This window comes from Hydra viridissima, unplaced genomic scaffold, assembly GCF_058129835.1.
Source record: "Hydra viridissima isolate aposymbiotic clone 2 unplaced genomic scaffold, HvirCarnegie_v1 scaffold_19, whole genome shotgun sequence".
In the NCBI taxonomy this organism is placed as follows: Eukaryota; Metazoa; Cnidaria; class Hydrozoa; order Anthoathecata; family Hydridae; genus Hydra; species Hydra viridissima.
This window is the reverse complement of record NW_028324318.1, coordinates 1,142,895-1,159,187: the sequence shown is the minus strand read 5'-3', so window position 1 is coordinate 1,159,187 and position 16,293 is coordinate 1,142,895. Positions and strand designations below refer to the sequence as shown.

The window sequence follows — 16,293 nt, the reverse complement described above, 5'->3', positions numbered from 1 at the left end:
AAAATTTCTATCATCCAAAATTAGCATTTAGCATTACACAAAACATTGCACGTAATGTTAAGAAAAAATTTAAGCGTTTCTGACTATGATATAGAAATCATAACAATTGAAATAAATAATAATAAAAAACAATACATGATCAGAAGTGAATTATTTAAATTTACGTCATAACCAAATAACTTGTGGTGATCGAATGGAAGAAGAATCGCTGATATCACGATTGTGGAGAAACAAGTTAGTGGGCGGTTGTTTACTTTACCATAAAAATGTCTTAACTTTATTTTAACGATCTTTAAAATTTGCATAAATAGAGTAGATATTTTATCATTGCTATTGAGAAATAGGTGCTGCATAAATAGAACTTGTTTTTAGTTGAGTATGAAACAAAACAAATATTTTTATGAAAACTGTTGTTGCTTTTCAAAAGGAAATTGTGGATCATTCAAAAAACATAAAATTATAAACAAAATGTTCTACATTCATCAGCTGGGAGATGTTGATGTTAAGAAACACCTCATCAACTTAAAGGTAATTATGTATTTTAAATTTACGCAGACTGTAATATAATTTTTATAATTACATACTTTATAACTTCTCTGCAATAAGATTTTGAGACAAAGTTCTTTAAACAAAAAAAAATAGCTCTTTTAATTAATTCCTCACTCTTTTAATAAATAATCACTAAATTAATCACACTCTTGCAATATTGTATTTTAATAATAACAACAATGTATTTCAAACTTGTAAACATTTTTCGTGAAGAGTCAGATTATAAACAATGCTTTAAATGACACACTTAATAATTGTTTAAAAAATTGTTTTTAGGTCATGCGATTATACGATAATAATATTTGGGAAGAAAAACTTATTGCAAATAGACTTAAAAGAAATCTTGAAAAGGATGAACAAATATGTGCTTTTCACCGGTACACGTTTGGTATTGCATGGAGTCCTCCAAAAACATGCTTTCATCCTCACCATCTAAATATAAAAGGAAAAAATCTCCCGCTTTAAGGGCGTCACCAATACATGTCGTCATATCAATGTCAAAGCGATACAATGAAGTATTTTCAGTTGGTGCAATGCTGTGTTTTACCCATTTAAAGCAAGAAACTGCTTTATCTAGAGTCAACGAAAACACCAATTTATGTACAGAAACACAAACACAACAAGAACAAACATATATGACACCTGCTACTTCAGATGAAGAATTTGATCCCGGTGAAATTAATGTTTCACAGGAGATTTTGGACGAATCTCTAAGAAGCCGTGAGAGTGTAACTGAGGTTCTTAATGCAAGCCCAATAAAATTTAGATTAAAAAGGAAGTTCGAATATCTGGAAGATACTACTAAAGATAAGTTAAAACGCAAGTATGTTCGCCTAGAAAACTTATTAAAGAAAAAATTTGCGGAAGCTGTTGCTCCTGGACAAGAGGAAATACTTATAGATTTTCTTAACAGTAAAAATGTTGATGAAATAAATAGCCCTCTCCCAATTGAAATTATTCGTGCTCAGAAAGTATATAAGCAAAGTGATTCCATGGGAAAGTTAGTTATCCTCTCATTATTAGACCATACCAAGTATACCAAAAAGTTTATAATGAACACATTTGAGTGTACCAAACATCGTATAGAAACAGCAAGAAAATGGCATGCATCTCATAAAGGGTTGGCATTTCCAGAGAAGAAAGTATTCGTCCGATCTAGTCTTGATCAAACAAAGTGTGAACATTTCTTAGACTTTATATTTACAAGCGGTATTTTGCATGATGTTGCTTAGTGAAAACAATTATATACCATTATCTGATTCAAGTTTGTGGAAAGTATTGCATGCAATAAAACCTTCAAGTCGAAAAAGCTTAGCTGGATTAGATGATGTTACTGCTTCAGGCATGAATGGTTTTCAAAGATTACAAAAATTGGCACAAAGATTTAGTTCTAAATCTCTCGAAGCTGCCCTTGAAAAAGGAAAAAGGTATTTGAAAACAAGTTATCAAACCAATTGTAGTGTCAATGACTCAAACATTTCTTCTCATAGCTCAAAACATGCCTTATCAGATCCATCTGAAAAAAATCTTCAATCCAACACAGAGATATCAGAAGTGGTATGTGCCGATTGCTATGATTTGTGCAAAGCTATCGAGATGATCAAAGAACTAAAAATTCAAAATTCTGACGATGCTGATTCTATTTATGATTTGGAAATTGCAGTAAAGGATGTATTCAACTACATAAAACACCTGATGAGAGATTCTCAACAGAAAAAGGCAAAAATCGAAGCTTTTAAGCAATTAAACGATGAAACTGCTTTCTGGCTCAAAGATTTTTGTCAAAAAATTCTTCCGGTTCGATACAGAGAGGGCCAAAGAGAGTATTTTGGCAAGAAAGGAATGAGTTTACATGTGGATATATTCTTCATAAAAATAGCAGGAAAGTTATTCAACCGTGTTTACTTTACTTCAATGTATAGGTGTGATCAGGGAATAAGTGATGTTGTTTCGTTAGCCACTGCAGTTTTAGACCAATTCAGAATTGATCAACCGCATATCAAGAAAATGTTTACCAAATCTGATAATGCCGGCTGCTATCAGGGAAATCTTTCAGCTGAAGCAATCTACAATGTATGCAAAGAGAGAGATATAAAGTTGCTGAGATATGATTATAATGAACCCTGTTGTGGAAAAGATCAATGTGACAGGGAGAGTGCAGTTGTAAAGACAATTTTAAGGAGTTACGTTGACTCTGGTAATAATCTTTTGACTGCTGAAGATATACACAAGGCTATGCATTATAGTTTTGGCGCTAAAGATGCAAAAGTAGCAGTTGCTCAAATTAGCAATGATAAAACTGTAGTTACTGGACCAAAGATTAAGAACATTAGCAACTATCACTCATTTGAGTTTGGTGAGAAAAGTATGAAGATGTGGCGTTATTTCAATATCGGTGAGGGAATTGAACAAGAGTATGGAAATCTTAAAATTCAACCCTCGATTAAGTTGTTGTTGCCATATAGCAAAACAGATAATTCAATTAAGCGTAACAAGTCACTTAAGGAAAAACAGAAAAGAAGTGACAGGCAATTATATTCATTAAGATTTTGCACTGAAATGAATTGTACTTTATCATTTGAAAGCGATGCTGAGTTAGAAGAACACATGCTATCCGGTCTTCATATAGTTCCGAAATCATTAACATCATTGGATAAAGTTCGCAACTCGTTTGTTCATAAGATGAAAATTACTTCACAACTAAATATGCCAATTTCTTCATCCTCTAACAGTGCTTCCGTAAAAGACAAACCACATTGCATGAACATTTTTCTATTGCAAGGTTGGGCATTACCAGTTCCAAGTTCTTTTAGATTTTCAAATCAGCAGAAAGAACTGTTGTATAAATACTTTATTCGTGGAGAAGAATCAGGTAATAAAATGAGCCCTGAGCAGGTTCACATGCAGCTGAGGAGAGAACTTCCGCCTGATCAATATGTAACTAGCCAACAGATAAGATCTTTATTTTCAAGGTAGGCATTGTTGCTATCAAAACTTTTGCAAATTAGATTATGTTTCTGACTGTTAAATAGTTCTTTTACAAATATGAAATTAAAATTTAGGTGAAAGTTATAATTTTGTGTGTTTGTTTACATATGTTTAAAAATATGTACAATTGATATTGTTATAGATTTAGGAACCTGAAAAGAAAAGGTAAGCTGGTAGAACCGACAACAGAAAATAATGAAAATAGTCAGGTTAACGATAACAAAGAAGTTTATGGCGAAAATGATGACTTTAATCTGGCAGGAGACAATGAAGATGATAATAAATATGAGGAAGACATCGCCAATCTTTCAAAAGAAATTTGTCTTGTATGGAAAGTGAATGATTGGGTTGCTGTTGCATATGAAAAACAATGGAATATTGGATATATTGTGGAGGTAATATTATTCAAAGTATATATTAGTTTCAAGTTTTTATTTTGTTTTACAAAACAGTGCTCTAAAATAAAAGGAATATAAATAAAATGTAAAAATAATTTCAGAATGACATTATATAAGACTTTACAAGTTTTATTGAATGTAAGCAAAATTAAACAAATCATAAACTCTTTATTATATTATTTTAAATGTTGCGCTAATACTTTTAGGTTCTATAACTGGGATCAGAGTTAATTGTATGATTAACGGGCAAGAGAAGAATACTTTTCGCTGGCCACACACTTGTCCAAAATGGGAAATAATTACTCCGAAGCTTCCCGAAAAAACCCTTTGGAGCGAAGTATCTACATATGTTCCTGATTAGAAAAATGAAAAAAATGAAATCCTTCATGACCGTCCGAGCGAGAAATTTTAGTTTTAAAATGTAAGAAATTGCGACAAAAAATATTTTTTTGCAATCAAAAGAAAACACATTTTTTATTCACTAAACATTGATCTACACTACATAACAGATCCCTGATGCATGGGTAAGTCACTAAAATGTTTAAAAAACTTCAAAATCAAAAGTAAAATGATTGTTTAGCAAGTTTAATTTTGATTTTTTTTAAAATGATTTAACAATTGTCCACTGTAGATTGCTTTTATTCTTTTTATTCTATGAACACATAACAAAGAAATAATGTGAGAAAACAATGTGAGAAAACAATGTACTCTTTAAAAAATTGAGTTGGGGGCAGCTTTAATGTTAGTTAGTCAAGCTTTTTTGAAAAACTAAAACATAAATAAACTGAAACAAAGAGACGATGTTTTCTTGATAACTTTGCATTAAAGACGCTTGCTGTTGAAATTTACTATGCAACTCAGCAACTTTTCTGGATAGTCTGGATGACCCAGAGGCCTTTTGTATCTCTCCCAGTGGGTTCGGAAACTGTGATGAAGGGCTTCTGTTGTCTGTTCGCTGAATGGTCCAAGAGACATTTTGTGACGATCAATGAAATCCTTGACATGAAAGAAGACAGTGTGGACTTTTGGAGTCACACTTACTTTTGACAAGGAGAGGAAAGCCAGTTGAAATTGGTCAATTTTCTTTGAGTAGTTTGAATCCAGATGATTTCCAAAGCAGGTATTCACAACTGCATCAAACTTTCTCAAAGTGTCGATGAATGGAAAAACATGAAAAGCTGAACAATTCTCTGCTTGTCTTTGAAGAAGGTCAACATTTTTGAGGAGTTTGCGGCATTCATTCCCAGCAAACTGCCCTCCGTGAAAAGGCTGTTCTTTGATATAAAGAGCTTTAGGCCATTCTTCAGCCTCAGGCCAGGAGTCCTTTAGTGCCTTGAACAGATGGTTCACTACACCGAGAAGGAGATGTAGCTCCATTGGTGGTATGATGTCAAGAACAAGTGCATTGTCAGAAAAATCCAAGAGGGGCTCATGCACCACATTCTGAAATTGTTTAGCCTTTTTCATGTCTAAACCAGCTGCTTTAAATGAGGCATAAGATCTTCTGATGGATCCAAAGGTTCGAAAGTTACCATTCTGTGATAACCTATTGTGGTCAATGTCACACCATGTGCAAGGGTGTGAGCTGGCATGTGACTGAAACCCACACACAAGGTTTGCCACCTTCAGGTCACTTGAAAGAAGAAAGTCAACTCGCTCAGAGAAGATGAGAGATAGTATTGTTCTCAAATTCTCATAGTTTTCTGGTACATCCTCTGCTACAGCAACAAGAAGTTGAGATTTCACACCACTGTCTTTTGCTGCAAAAGATGTAAGTGTCTTCTTGTCTGGTGGAGCTTGAACTTGAGAAATCAATTCTTCTTCTTGAATCCCAAGGCTAACCTTGAGGAAACCACCACCACCGTCAATTCCAAGCTTGACTATGTGCTCTTTATACACTTGTCTTTTGAGCAAGACATCATTGAGAAGTTCAGAGAGATTCTTGCAGTGAACCACAATTTGTTTCTTTGTCTGAGACTTTTCATGTGTCACAGTTATGTTTGTGTGAGTGAAATGTTCAGATAGTTGTGTACCTATTTGATGGAATTTTGCCCGGAATTGAGGTTCAACAACTCTGGCTTGTGCAACATGGTTCAATGTTGAGGCCAATTTTTTGACGCTTGCATTAGGCAGCCCTGTGTTTGTCTGAATGTTTGCAAGGTCTTGGGCTTTTAGAACTACTTCATCACCAAAGAGTCTTTTTGCGCTTGCTGCACCTATATTAAAAACATTGCTATGAGTAGGAGCAAATTTTTCACATAAACAACCAAGTTTTCTTTATGGAAAGTAAAGTTTAGATTTGAACTGCAAATTTTATTTGTTAAAGGTTTTTTCTTTTGTAAAAGACAAAGACAATGACAAAGTTTTAATTACTATCAGATAAAAGATTTGCAAGTTACTGTTACCTGGAGTAATTGGCAAAGGTCGCCCACCACCACTTTGTGCTATTCTTAGGGTTCCATGAGGAGAAGCCTCTTTAGATGAAATGACTGCTGAAGCAATCTGTTCACTGACTTTGGAATCTTTTGACGCCAACATCTTTATGTTATGCCTGAATGTGAACTGATTGCATTGATGAGGTACTCCTCTTCCAATTAAGGAGAGGAAATCAGAACATCTTCTTTGGTCTTGGGATGGTAAAGGCTGTTGTGGCATTTCAAATGGGTGCTTTTGCAATGCTTTCAGGTGTCCAATTTTGCAAATGATGCAATCACACTGCTGTCCTCTTGTCTCAGGCCTAGGCATGACAGATGAGAAATCAAAAATGGGAGGGACAGAGACATTCTCACCATTTTTCTTTCTCCTCAGAAGCAGTCTGCAAGAATCACACATTCCAAGTGGGACTCGTGTGTCACAAAAGTCAACATCCTGAGAAATCAGACTCTTGACTTGGTCTTTAAGAAAACTTGTTAGCTCCCTAGAACATTTTTTCATACAGAGGAGACAAACTGACTTCCGACAGTCTTCATGATTTTTTGCTGAGTTTGGCATTTTTGAGTTGTGCATTCCACGAATGAAAACATGAATATGTCATTAAAATGCCTTTTCCCGAAATTTGGTTCAATATTTTATTAGGGATGTGCCACTAATACTTATTAACTGATTTTTTCATCAAATTTTGAAAAAAAAATTAAAATTTTTTTTGGCAAAAATCTTATTTTTTAAACTGAAATTTCTCGCTCGGACGGTCATGAAGGATTTCATTTTTTTCATTTTTCTAATCAGGAACATATGTAGATACTCCGCTCCAAAGGGTTTTTTCGGGAAGCTTCGGAGTAGTTATTTCCAATTTTGGACAAGTGTGGCCAGTTACTACCGAGGAGATAAATAACCAAACTGATAAAATTATCTGTTTAGAAAATGCTCCTTTTCTAATCAGTGGTTGTGGCGATTATTCATTATCCGAAGAAGACTATAATACAGTCATATCATTATTCTTAGAGAAACTTACTGCAGCAGAGTAGAAATTATGTGTGATGTGGTGGATAATGTGTGTAAATGACTCTATTAATAAATGAAAAACTAATTTTTAAATGGAAAAACATTTAAATGTTTGATTTATGTTTTATTTAATTAGCAATATAGTTATCTTGATGTTAGATTTTTGTTCAGTTTTTAATTCATGTTATATCATGCGTGTGACAAAATCACACGAATTTTTTTAATTATTATGTTAGGACCTTTTTGTATTGACAGTTGGATATGTTTACATTTTTACAAAACTAAGCGCCTCTGCCGTAATGGTTCATTTTGTAAGTATACTAAAACATTTTTTTCCAATTTCAAGCCTTAATATATTAATAGGCCTTAGGTATCACATAACTTTCTTTGCATTTTTAGACTCAATACCTTTGATAATTTCAAATCCTAAAAGAAAAATTGTGTGCAACACTTCGCCGCTAGAATTAACTCCGATTAAAAGTTGACAAAACTGATTGATTTTGTACTTTTGAACTATGATAATTAGCCAACCGCACAGTGTCACGCAACTTTTTTATATTTTTTGGAGAGAGCTTTTGGGTTACGTCTGATATTAACTACAAAAGCTATGTGCAACTTTTTGCCTTGCCAAACAAATGGGTTCAAAGGTGGCAAAAACTAAATTTCTAAAAATTTTTAAAAAAATCTCAAAAATTTAAGCCCAGATTCCGAGTGAACGAAACATTTTTGAAAATTTTTTTTTTCCCCAACAGGTTTTTTCTATATTCTGATCAATATATAAAAAATTCAAGCAATTTGGAGGAGGTCACTTCCATTGACTGCCTGATTCTTACAAAAAATGACTCTTAATCAAATTCAAAGAATTTTATTTTTAAGGGAAGATACACCACAAGTAATTTAATTAATGGGAAAGACTTCACCTCGCAATCTTATTGAATAAGATCGCTTCTCGGCCTAATGGCTAAGATCAAGTGTAGTATCTTTTGATTGATTTTAGTAAAAGTTTTTAAAAAAAGTTTTATTGAGTTTTTATTGAGTTTTAAAAAATTAGTGATTTACGTCGGTGGTTATTTTATGGTTTTCAAGTAGCCGCGAAGACTAGAAGAGACGCCGCGTAAGAGACTCTATTCATCTAAACGTTCTTTCCTCCTCCGCAGGGGAGAAAACATAACTTTCTTTCTGTAGCGAAGCCTTTGCTACAGAAACTTTTTTCTGCTAGTTTTTAATCAACTAGTGTGACTCTTAAGGTATACAGCTTTTGCTGTATATCAACTCTTTATCAAAGCCGAATTTATTTCGCAGGGTTTTTTCACAGATTTCCTTTGACAAAAATCTGAAAAACTTCTCACCTAGCTAAGAATAAACCATAGCTAGAACTTTAATACAAAAGTGCAAACAAACTTATCCAGTTTCTTTTCACACCGCTTCTGAAACATCTAAAAAATGTCAGAAGCAAATGTAAATCTTATCAAGGAGAATCAAACTCTCATAGCTGAAAGTTCAAAGATTGCCCAGAGCTTAAACAACGCCACATTGACTTTCTCAGCGCCACATTCTACAGACCAAGGATGTGTTAAAACTAATGACCAGAAACTAACCTCAAGCCCAGACCTCCGTAAGTCAAATGAGCTAGGACCAAAATCCTTCGCGGAAGCGCTAAAGCAAAACAATGCCAAGACAACCCAATCATCCAGCCATCCGACAACCTTAACCTTAGCACAAAGAAAAGAGGAAATTCATAATAGGATTTTCCAAACCTACTCCTACACCCCAGACCAATCCCCCCAAGGAATAGAAAAAAAGGTCCAAGAAATAACAGCAACAATATCCAAAGAAATCGGGATAGGAACGATCAACTCAATACAATATAGAGGTAAAGGCGAATATACAATCGAATTGAAATCCAAAGAACTTGTTCAAAAAATCTTAACGAGAAACCTCCACTTCCCGGGAGATATGCAGAAAGCCCTGGTGAAGCCAAGAAGAAACAACACCCTCCTCATCACGATTAAAACTGACGCCTCAACGATGAACGAGGAAATAGCGCAAGCCATCCAACCTTTTGGTAAGATCCTTAACATTAGCTACGGTTACTATAACAACAGCAAGACTATACGAGACGGCCGTAGACTGATTCACCTAATACCAACAACTGAAGTACACAAGATACCTACATCTATACTGATAGACTACAAATTACATCAACTTTACTTTAAGGGAAAAATAACCCAGACCAAACCTACCCAACAGGAAACGGAAAAACTTCTCCAAGACCTAGAACTGTCAGACTCAGAATCAGATTCCGACCTAGACACCGACCAAATGACACAAGAAGAAGAACCAACAAGACAAAAAGACAACTCCAAAAAAGAAACAAAAACACAGGAATTAGCAAACAAACAGCCCAAAAAAGACACTACAAAAAACAAAACAGAAAAACCCACAATACCAAAAGAGAAAACAAACACTCCATCCCAACTACCTATTGCGGTCATCGCAAAACAAAAGACCACCCCAAACACAACACACACACCAGTCTCAACTGAAACCCAAGAAACACAACCAAGAGACATGACAAAAGACCACACGCAAACTATAGACGAACAACCACAAACAAACACTTCTTCCTCCACCACACCCATGGACACAGATAACCCACCAAACGAACACACACAAAAACCGACAAAAAGAAAAAGCGAAACAGCATTAACAAAACATGGCAAACAGAGCACAGACAACCCAAACAAAACGAAAAGAAAACCCCTCGGGATCTAAACACGAAAACCTACATCCACAAAACAAACGGAAAAAAATGGATACAAAACTTATGACAATGAATGCGGCGGGAATGAGAACGAGAATGAGACGAAGACAAATTCTAAACAACCTATGGAACACTGACAATGACATCATACTCATACAAGAAACCCATATCACACCAGAACTGTACACCGAGACAGAAAAACTGTGGCCGGGAAACATATACTTCTCACCGGGGAAAGAAAACACTGACGGCACTGCCATTTGTTTCAAAGACAAAAACATGAAGCCAAAAAACCCCATAGCTGACAAAAACGGAAAATTCCAAATAGTAGACATCGAAATAAACGGCTACACACTAACAATAACAAACGTTTACGCCCCCTCTGGAGGGAACCATACATCACAAAAACTAAGAGAGAAACTATGGCAAACACTGACCACACTGCTCACTGACAGAACAACACCTGACAGTATACACATAATTGCCGGAGACTTCAACATGACGGAAGACAGACGAGACCGAACGTCACAGTCACAAAACACACTAAACTGCAAGTCACTACCAACATTCGCCAAACTAAAAGGAATACTAAACGTCGAGGACACTTACAGGAAACAAAACCCGACACGCTGTCAATTCACCCACTTAAACCTACAGACCATGAACAGGACAAGAATTGACAGAATTTATACCAGCAAAAACATAGGACATCACATCACAGAGACCACAATGATTGCTACGACCATGTCTGACCACTACAACGCGCCACAGATAACATTCAACTTTAACGCGACCCCGAGAGGAAAGGGACTGTGGATGCTAAACAACACCATACTATCCGACCCAGACTACGTCACCCTCATAACAGAGACATACATCAAACAACAAAGCGAAAAAACACTATTCAACAACAGCCCAGAATGGTGGGAAAACACAAAACGGACACTTAAACAAATAACAATAAACTACACACTAAACCGAGCAAAACAAAACAAAAAATACGAAAATAAACTGAGAAAAAGACTGAAAAACACGCTTTACAAGGAAGAAAGACTGGGACGAGACAGCAGCAGAAGCGAGACAATTAAAACAGCACTAAAACAAATAGAGAAAAAACGCGAAGAGGGGGCGAGAATCAGAGCGAGAATAACATGGAACACGGAGGGAGAACGAAATACAAAAATGTTTTACTCCCTCGAAAAACAGAAACAGGCCCGACAAACAATAAAACAAATTAAACAAGAAGACGGGACCTTAACAGAAAAACCCTCAGAAATACTAAACACCACAAGAAACTTTTACAAAAAACTATACAAAGCAGAAAAACTTGACGAAACGCTACAAGATGAAATCCTCACACAGACACACACTCCTAAAATAACCGAAAATCTACGAAAATCGTGTGAGGAAAACTACACCACAGACGAACTAACAAAGGCTCTGAGTAACATGAAAAACAACAAATCACCAGGGACAGACGGCCTAACACCTGAATTTTACAAAACCTTCTGGCACATACTGGCGAATGACTTTACTGAAATGACTAACGCAGTGTTCGAAAGAAAAAGACTTACAAAATCACAAAGACAAGCGCTACTCACATGCATTTACAAAAAAGGAGATCGGTCAGACCTGGCAAACTGGAGACCGATCTCAATACTCAACACTGACTATAAAATAATTACGAAAGCCATGACAAACAGACTAAAACCCACTCTACACCACACCATCAGCAAACACCAGACAGCTTGCATACCCAACAGAAACATATACATGAACCTACTATACACGAGAGACATCCTCAAAATCGCCAAAACTGAAAAACTAACAGAAACTTGCGTAATATCGATCGACCAAATCAAAGCCTTTGACAGAGTGGACTGGGACTACCTACAAAAAACTCTGCACAAATACAACTACGGCAACAAAATGATAAATAACATCAAAACACTCTACACAGACATTGAAACTAACATCAAAATAAACGGACACATTGCACGCCCCTTCAAACCATCTAGAGGAGTAAGACAAGGCTGCCCACTTTCAATGACCCTATACATTTTACAAGCTGACATACTACTAAGACACATAGAACAAAACAGAAGAATCACAGGAATAACAGTAAACCAAAACGAGACAAAAGCGACAGCATACGCAGACGACACCCTCTTCTTCATCAAGGGGGAGAACTCACTGCTACAACTTAACTCCACCCTAGAAAAATTTGAACTCGCGACAGGGACAAAACTTAACAGAACAAAATGCCAAGGGATTTGGATTGGACAAGACCACCAACGAAGGACAGGTCCACTCAACTTCAAATGGAGCGACCCTCAACTAAAATCCCTTGGAATAACCTTCAACAATAACGGACACGACCAGCTACATGACAACTGGACACCAACATGCCAAAAAATCACCGAGACAATCCACAAATGGAAAAAACACAACCTAAGCCTAAAAGGGAAAGTTTTGGTACTCAACGCGCTGGCCATGAGCAAGCTCTGGCACGTAGCGCAAGTACTAAGGCTTCCCGACGACTTCACATTAAAACGACTCAACTATACGATATCAGACTACTTGTGGGGAAAGACAAAAGTTAAAATCAACAAAAAACAAATACAGCAACAGACAAAAGACGGAGGACTGGGTCTGATCAACATAGAAACCAAAACAAAAGCATTCCAAGCGAAGTGGGCGACAAAGATCCTAAACAACACCGAACCCGCACCGTGGACTGACACAGCAAAATACTTCCTAGACAAATACAGAGACGGGAGACAAGGAAAACACACCCTACTGACATACATCACTGAGACAGGTATGAAATCCATCCCCAAAATCTACAAACACCTACTAAAATCCTGGAACGACCTGACAGAAAACACACTGATAACGGAGAACAGCACGGAAGCAATACTCAACGAACCCCTATACTACAATACACACCTCAGAAACAAACCGACAACAACAGAACCCCTACCGGCATTACCAAAACCAAACATAGAAACAAAAAAGAATGACATCACAATAATAGCCGACATATACAAAGTATTCGCCCCCGGACCTCTTACGGCTAAACAACTAAACATATCGGACAAGACGTTGGACACAATCCTGAACAGAATCCCAAAAAAATGGAGAAACACTCTAGACAACAACATACAACAATACCCACACCAAAAGTACATTAAAAAAATCAAAATCAACAACAAACCCCTCGAACTGACAAGACTTACCACCAAACAGATACACAAGATCCTGATAGACAAAGAAACAAAAACAGAACACAGATATCTCAGATGGAACACAGACAACACACCACAGAGACTGATAATCGACAAACAGACATGGGAGGAAAAATTCAAAAGAATGCACAGAAGAAACAAAAACAACAAAACGACAGACATAATATTCAAATACATACACAGAAAACTACCAACCCTGAACAGACTACACAAATGGAACAGAAACATATCCCCCACCTGCAAACGATGCAACACAGCAAACGAAACGGACGAACACTGGTTCTACGACTGCCCCAACACACAAATCATAAGAAATCACACCATAGACATCCTAAACAAAATATACCCCGACAAAACCCACGAAAACACAAAACGATTCTTCCTACTGGGACCTGAAAACGACAAAAACGAAACTGGTAACATATGCATAGACACCTTTTACGACACAGTATACTTCGAACGAAACGCAATAACAATAGGACAGACCAAAATAGACGCATCTCACCACTTTCACCAACTGCTGACAAAAAGAATGCACATAGAGAAAAACATAACAAAGAATGAGACGGAAAAACAACAAGCAATACAAGTACTGAAAATGTGCAAACAGAAAAACATAGAACGCTCACGAACAATATTCCAAAATGCTACGGCCTTGACATCACAATAACATAAACAAACCGTTACAGAGAAAAAAAAAAAAAAAAAAAAAAAAAAAAAAAACTTTATTCCGTTATTTGATGTAAATAAACAAATTGTAAATACTTATTTATTACGCTTATATAAAACAAAATAAAACAAAAACTCTGTAACAAGATAACACACCTTCAATAGGTATTTGTAACTTATTTTGAAGTAAATATAAATATAAAAAAAAAAAAAAAAGATCAAGTGTAGTATCTGTTCTTGAATTTTTAGGACGAGCTAGCGATTTCTTTTTTGTGTGTATTTTAGATGGCGAATGCTGGAGGAGAATCGAGCTCCTCACCGTTGGATGCGACATCCGCTAACTTGCTTCAGAGGATCGAGGAAGCTGCGACAGGAGACGTGACGGTGGACTTCGCGATGGAATATAGCAGCGACGACGAGGCGATTGATGACTCCGAGATTGACGAGACGGAGGCGAAACGAAAAGAGAACATCGACTCGAAGCCTTCGAGCTACGCGAATGCCGCTTCTGCCAACGTATATCACGACAATTTTCGACCGCAACTTAAAAACACGCTGGTGTGTTCGCTTCAAGTTCGCTTGACCATGATGGACGTTTTACGAGAAATCGAAAACTGCAATCTCGATGAGGATTTAGAAGGGATCCAGATCATCCGTGGCGGTACCGTACTTGAAGTGGTGATGAAATCTGATCGCGCAAAATACGCCATTCTCGAAAGAGGCTTAAATATAGGTGGATTCCATCATAAATTCAACAACTCCACGCCGAACCGAACGCCCACTAGACGAACAACGGTGTCGATACTCGGGCTACCGCTCGAGGCCAAAAACTTTCAAGTCGGCAGGGTGCTACAGGAAATGGGCTTTGGAAAGCACTTGTCAACCAGACCGGTGATTAAACGAACGCCTACGAAAGGTACCCCGTATTATTCCGGTATCCTCGTGGCCGTCATGGAGGATTTACCGTCACCGATACCGTATTTCTTGACAATCAGGGGGTACAGAGTGCGAGCGATTCACACCGGACAGCCAGCACGGCTCCCGCCGAAAACATCGAATGAAGAAATCCCGATTGCGGAACAAAAAAAGTACGAAAACGACAACGAAATAAAAGCGGCAGCAAAATCACTTGCGGAGGAGACAATTGAGAAGGAGCTAACTGCGATAGTTGAGGAGAGCATTTCAGAAGAAAAAGTCGAGAAAGGAGCGACGAAGGAAAAAACGACAATCTCCACCGAGAAGAGCGATGAAGACGTAGAGATGAAAGTTGCAGTGGAAAAAACGTCAAAAAAGAAAAAACGAAAAACCAAAGAAGCGAAAGAATCGGACGATCCGAAAAGACTGTCAAAGGGACGAACGGTTGAAGACAAACACGGGTAACGTACGCTTTCTGTGTTTGTCTTTCTTTTATTCTTTCGAGCAATTTTTTTTTTGTAATACGCATAAGTAGTTCCCTCCTTTTGAAATCTCCTGAAGGTTAAGTGCGCGCCGCTTTTAACTTTGAGAACTATTTTATATTTTTATACCTTGAAATCGCGCTAATCATTTGTTTGCTGTATTAAATAAGAATGGCGCTTAAAATTCTAACTCTAAACGTCAACGGTCTCAACGACGAGACCAAGAGACGAAAAGTAATGCGCTATTGCGAAACTAAAAATTGCGATGTTTGTTTACTACAAGAAACTCACGGTTGTGAAAAAAGCGTAGAAAAATGGATTAAGGAATGGCGAAATTTGACAAAAGGAAAATCTATTTGGAACAATCTAAACCACAAGGAGCGCGGAGTCGCTTTTTTAACAAAACATAATATCGAAATTAAAGATGTTACTCAAGACAAGCGCGGAAGAATTCTTGCGGCTAGTTTTTTTATAAATGAGAAAAATATTAGAATAATAAACATATACGGTCCTAACATACCGCAAGAAAAAGAAACCTTTTTTAAAACTCTAGAACGACACACGACTAAATGCGATACTCTGATACTTTCGGGAGATTTTAATATGGTACTAAATCCTCTACTAGATAGGCAAGGTGGTGATTTTTTGAGCAAAAATAACACCCTAGGCAGTAAAAATTTGCAAAATTTTATCGAAAAATACGAACTCATTGATCTCTACAGAGAGAACAACCCTTTGAAATTAGAATTCACTTTTGAAAAACCCGATAAAACTTTTCGAAGTAGAATAGATCGAGTATATGTTTCTTCAGTAGCGAAAGCGCAGGGCACGTGCAAAAT

General features: G+C 36.7%; 2 protein-coding genes and 2 pseudogenes across 3 annotated transcripts in view; 2 read left to right on the top strand and 2 right to left on the bottom strand.

Moving 5' to 3' along the window:
* LOC149876579 (uncharacterized) overlaps positions 1-16,293 on the bottom strand; it is a 295,309-nt gene that overhangs the window by 39,837 nt on the left and 239,179 nt on the right. The gene's annotated exons all lie outside the window — the stretch shown is intronic.
* On the top strand, positions 829-4,032 carry LOC149876605 (uncharacterized; annotated as a pseudogene). Its single transcript, XR_016448614.1, has 2 exons — positions 829-3,521; positions 3,680-4,032. The product of XR_016448614.1 is annotated as an uncharacterized LOC149876605 (transcript).
* Positions 4,758-7,093, bottom strand: LOC149876604 (uncharacterized). The gene is made up of 2 exons (XM_090075245.1): positions 6,341-7,093; positions 4,758-6,151 (listed from the first exon to the last, which is right to left on the bottom strand). Exons 1-2 carry the CDS (start codon positions 6,939-6,941, stop codon positions 4,758-4,760), a joined length of 1,995 nt encoding a protein of 664 aa, XP_089931371.1. The 5' UTR covers positions 6,942-7,093.
* On the top strand, positions 8,318-8,407 carry LOC149876603 (U2 spliceosomal RNA; annotated as a pseudogene).

What these genes read in the sequence shown, in the direction of transcription:
- LOC149876604 (XM_090075245.1), bottom strand. Translation starts at nt 6,941, where the DNA reads ATGCACAACTCAAAAATGCCAAACTCAGCAAAAAATCATGAAGACTGT. An exon ending in ACCTTTGCCAATTACTCCAG is followed by an intron (nt 6,152 to 6,340) that starts GTAACAGTAACT and finishes TTTTTAATATAG; the next exon opens with GTGCAGCAAGCGCAAAAAGA.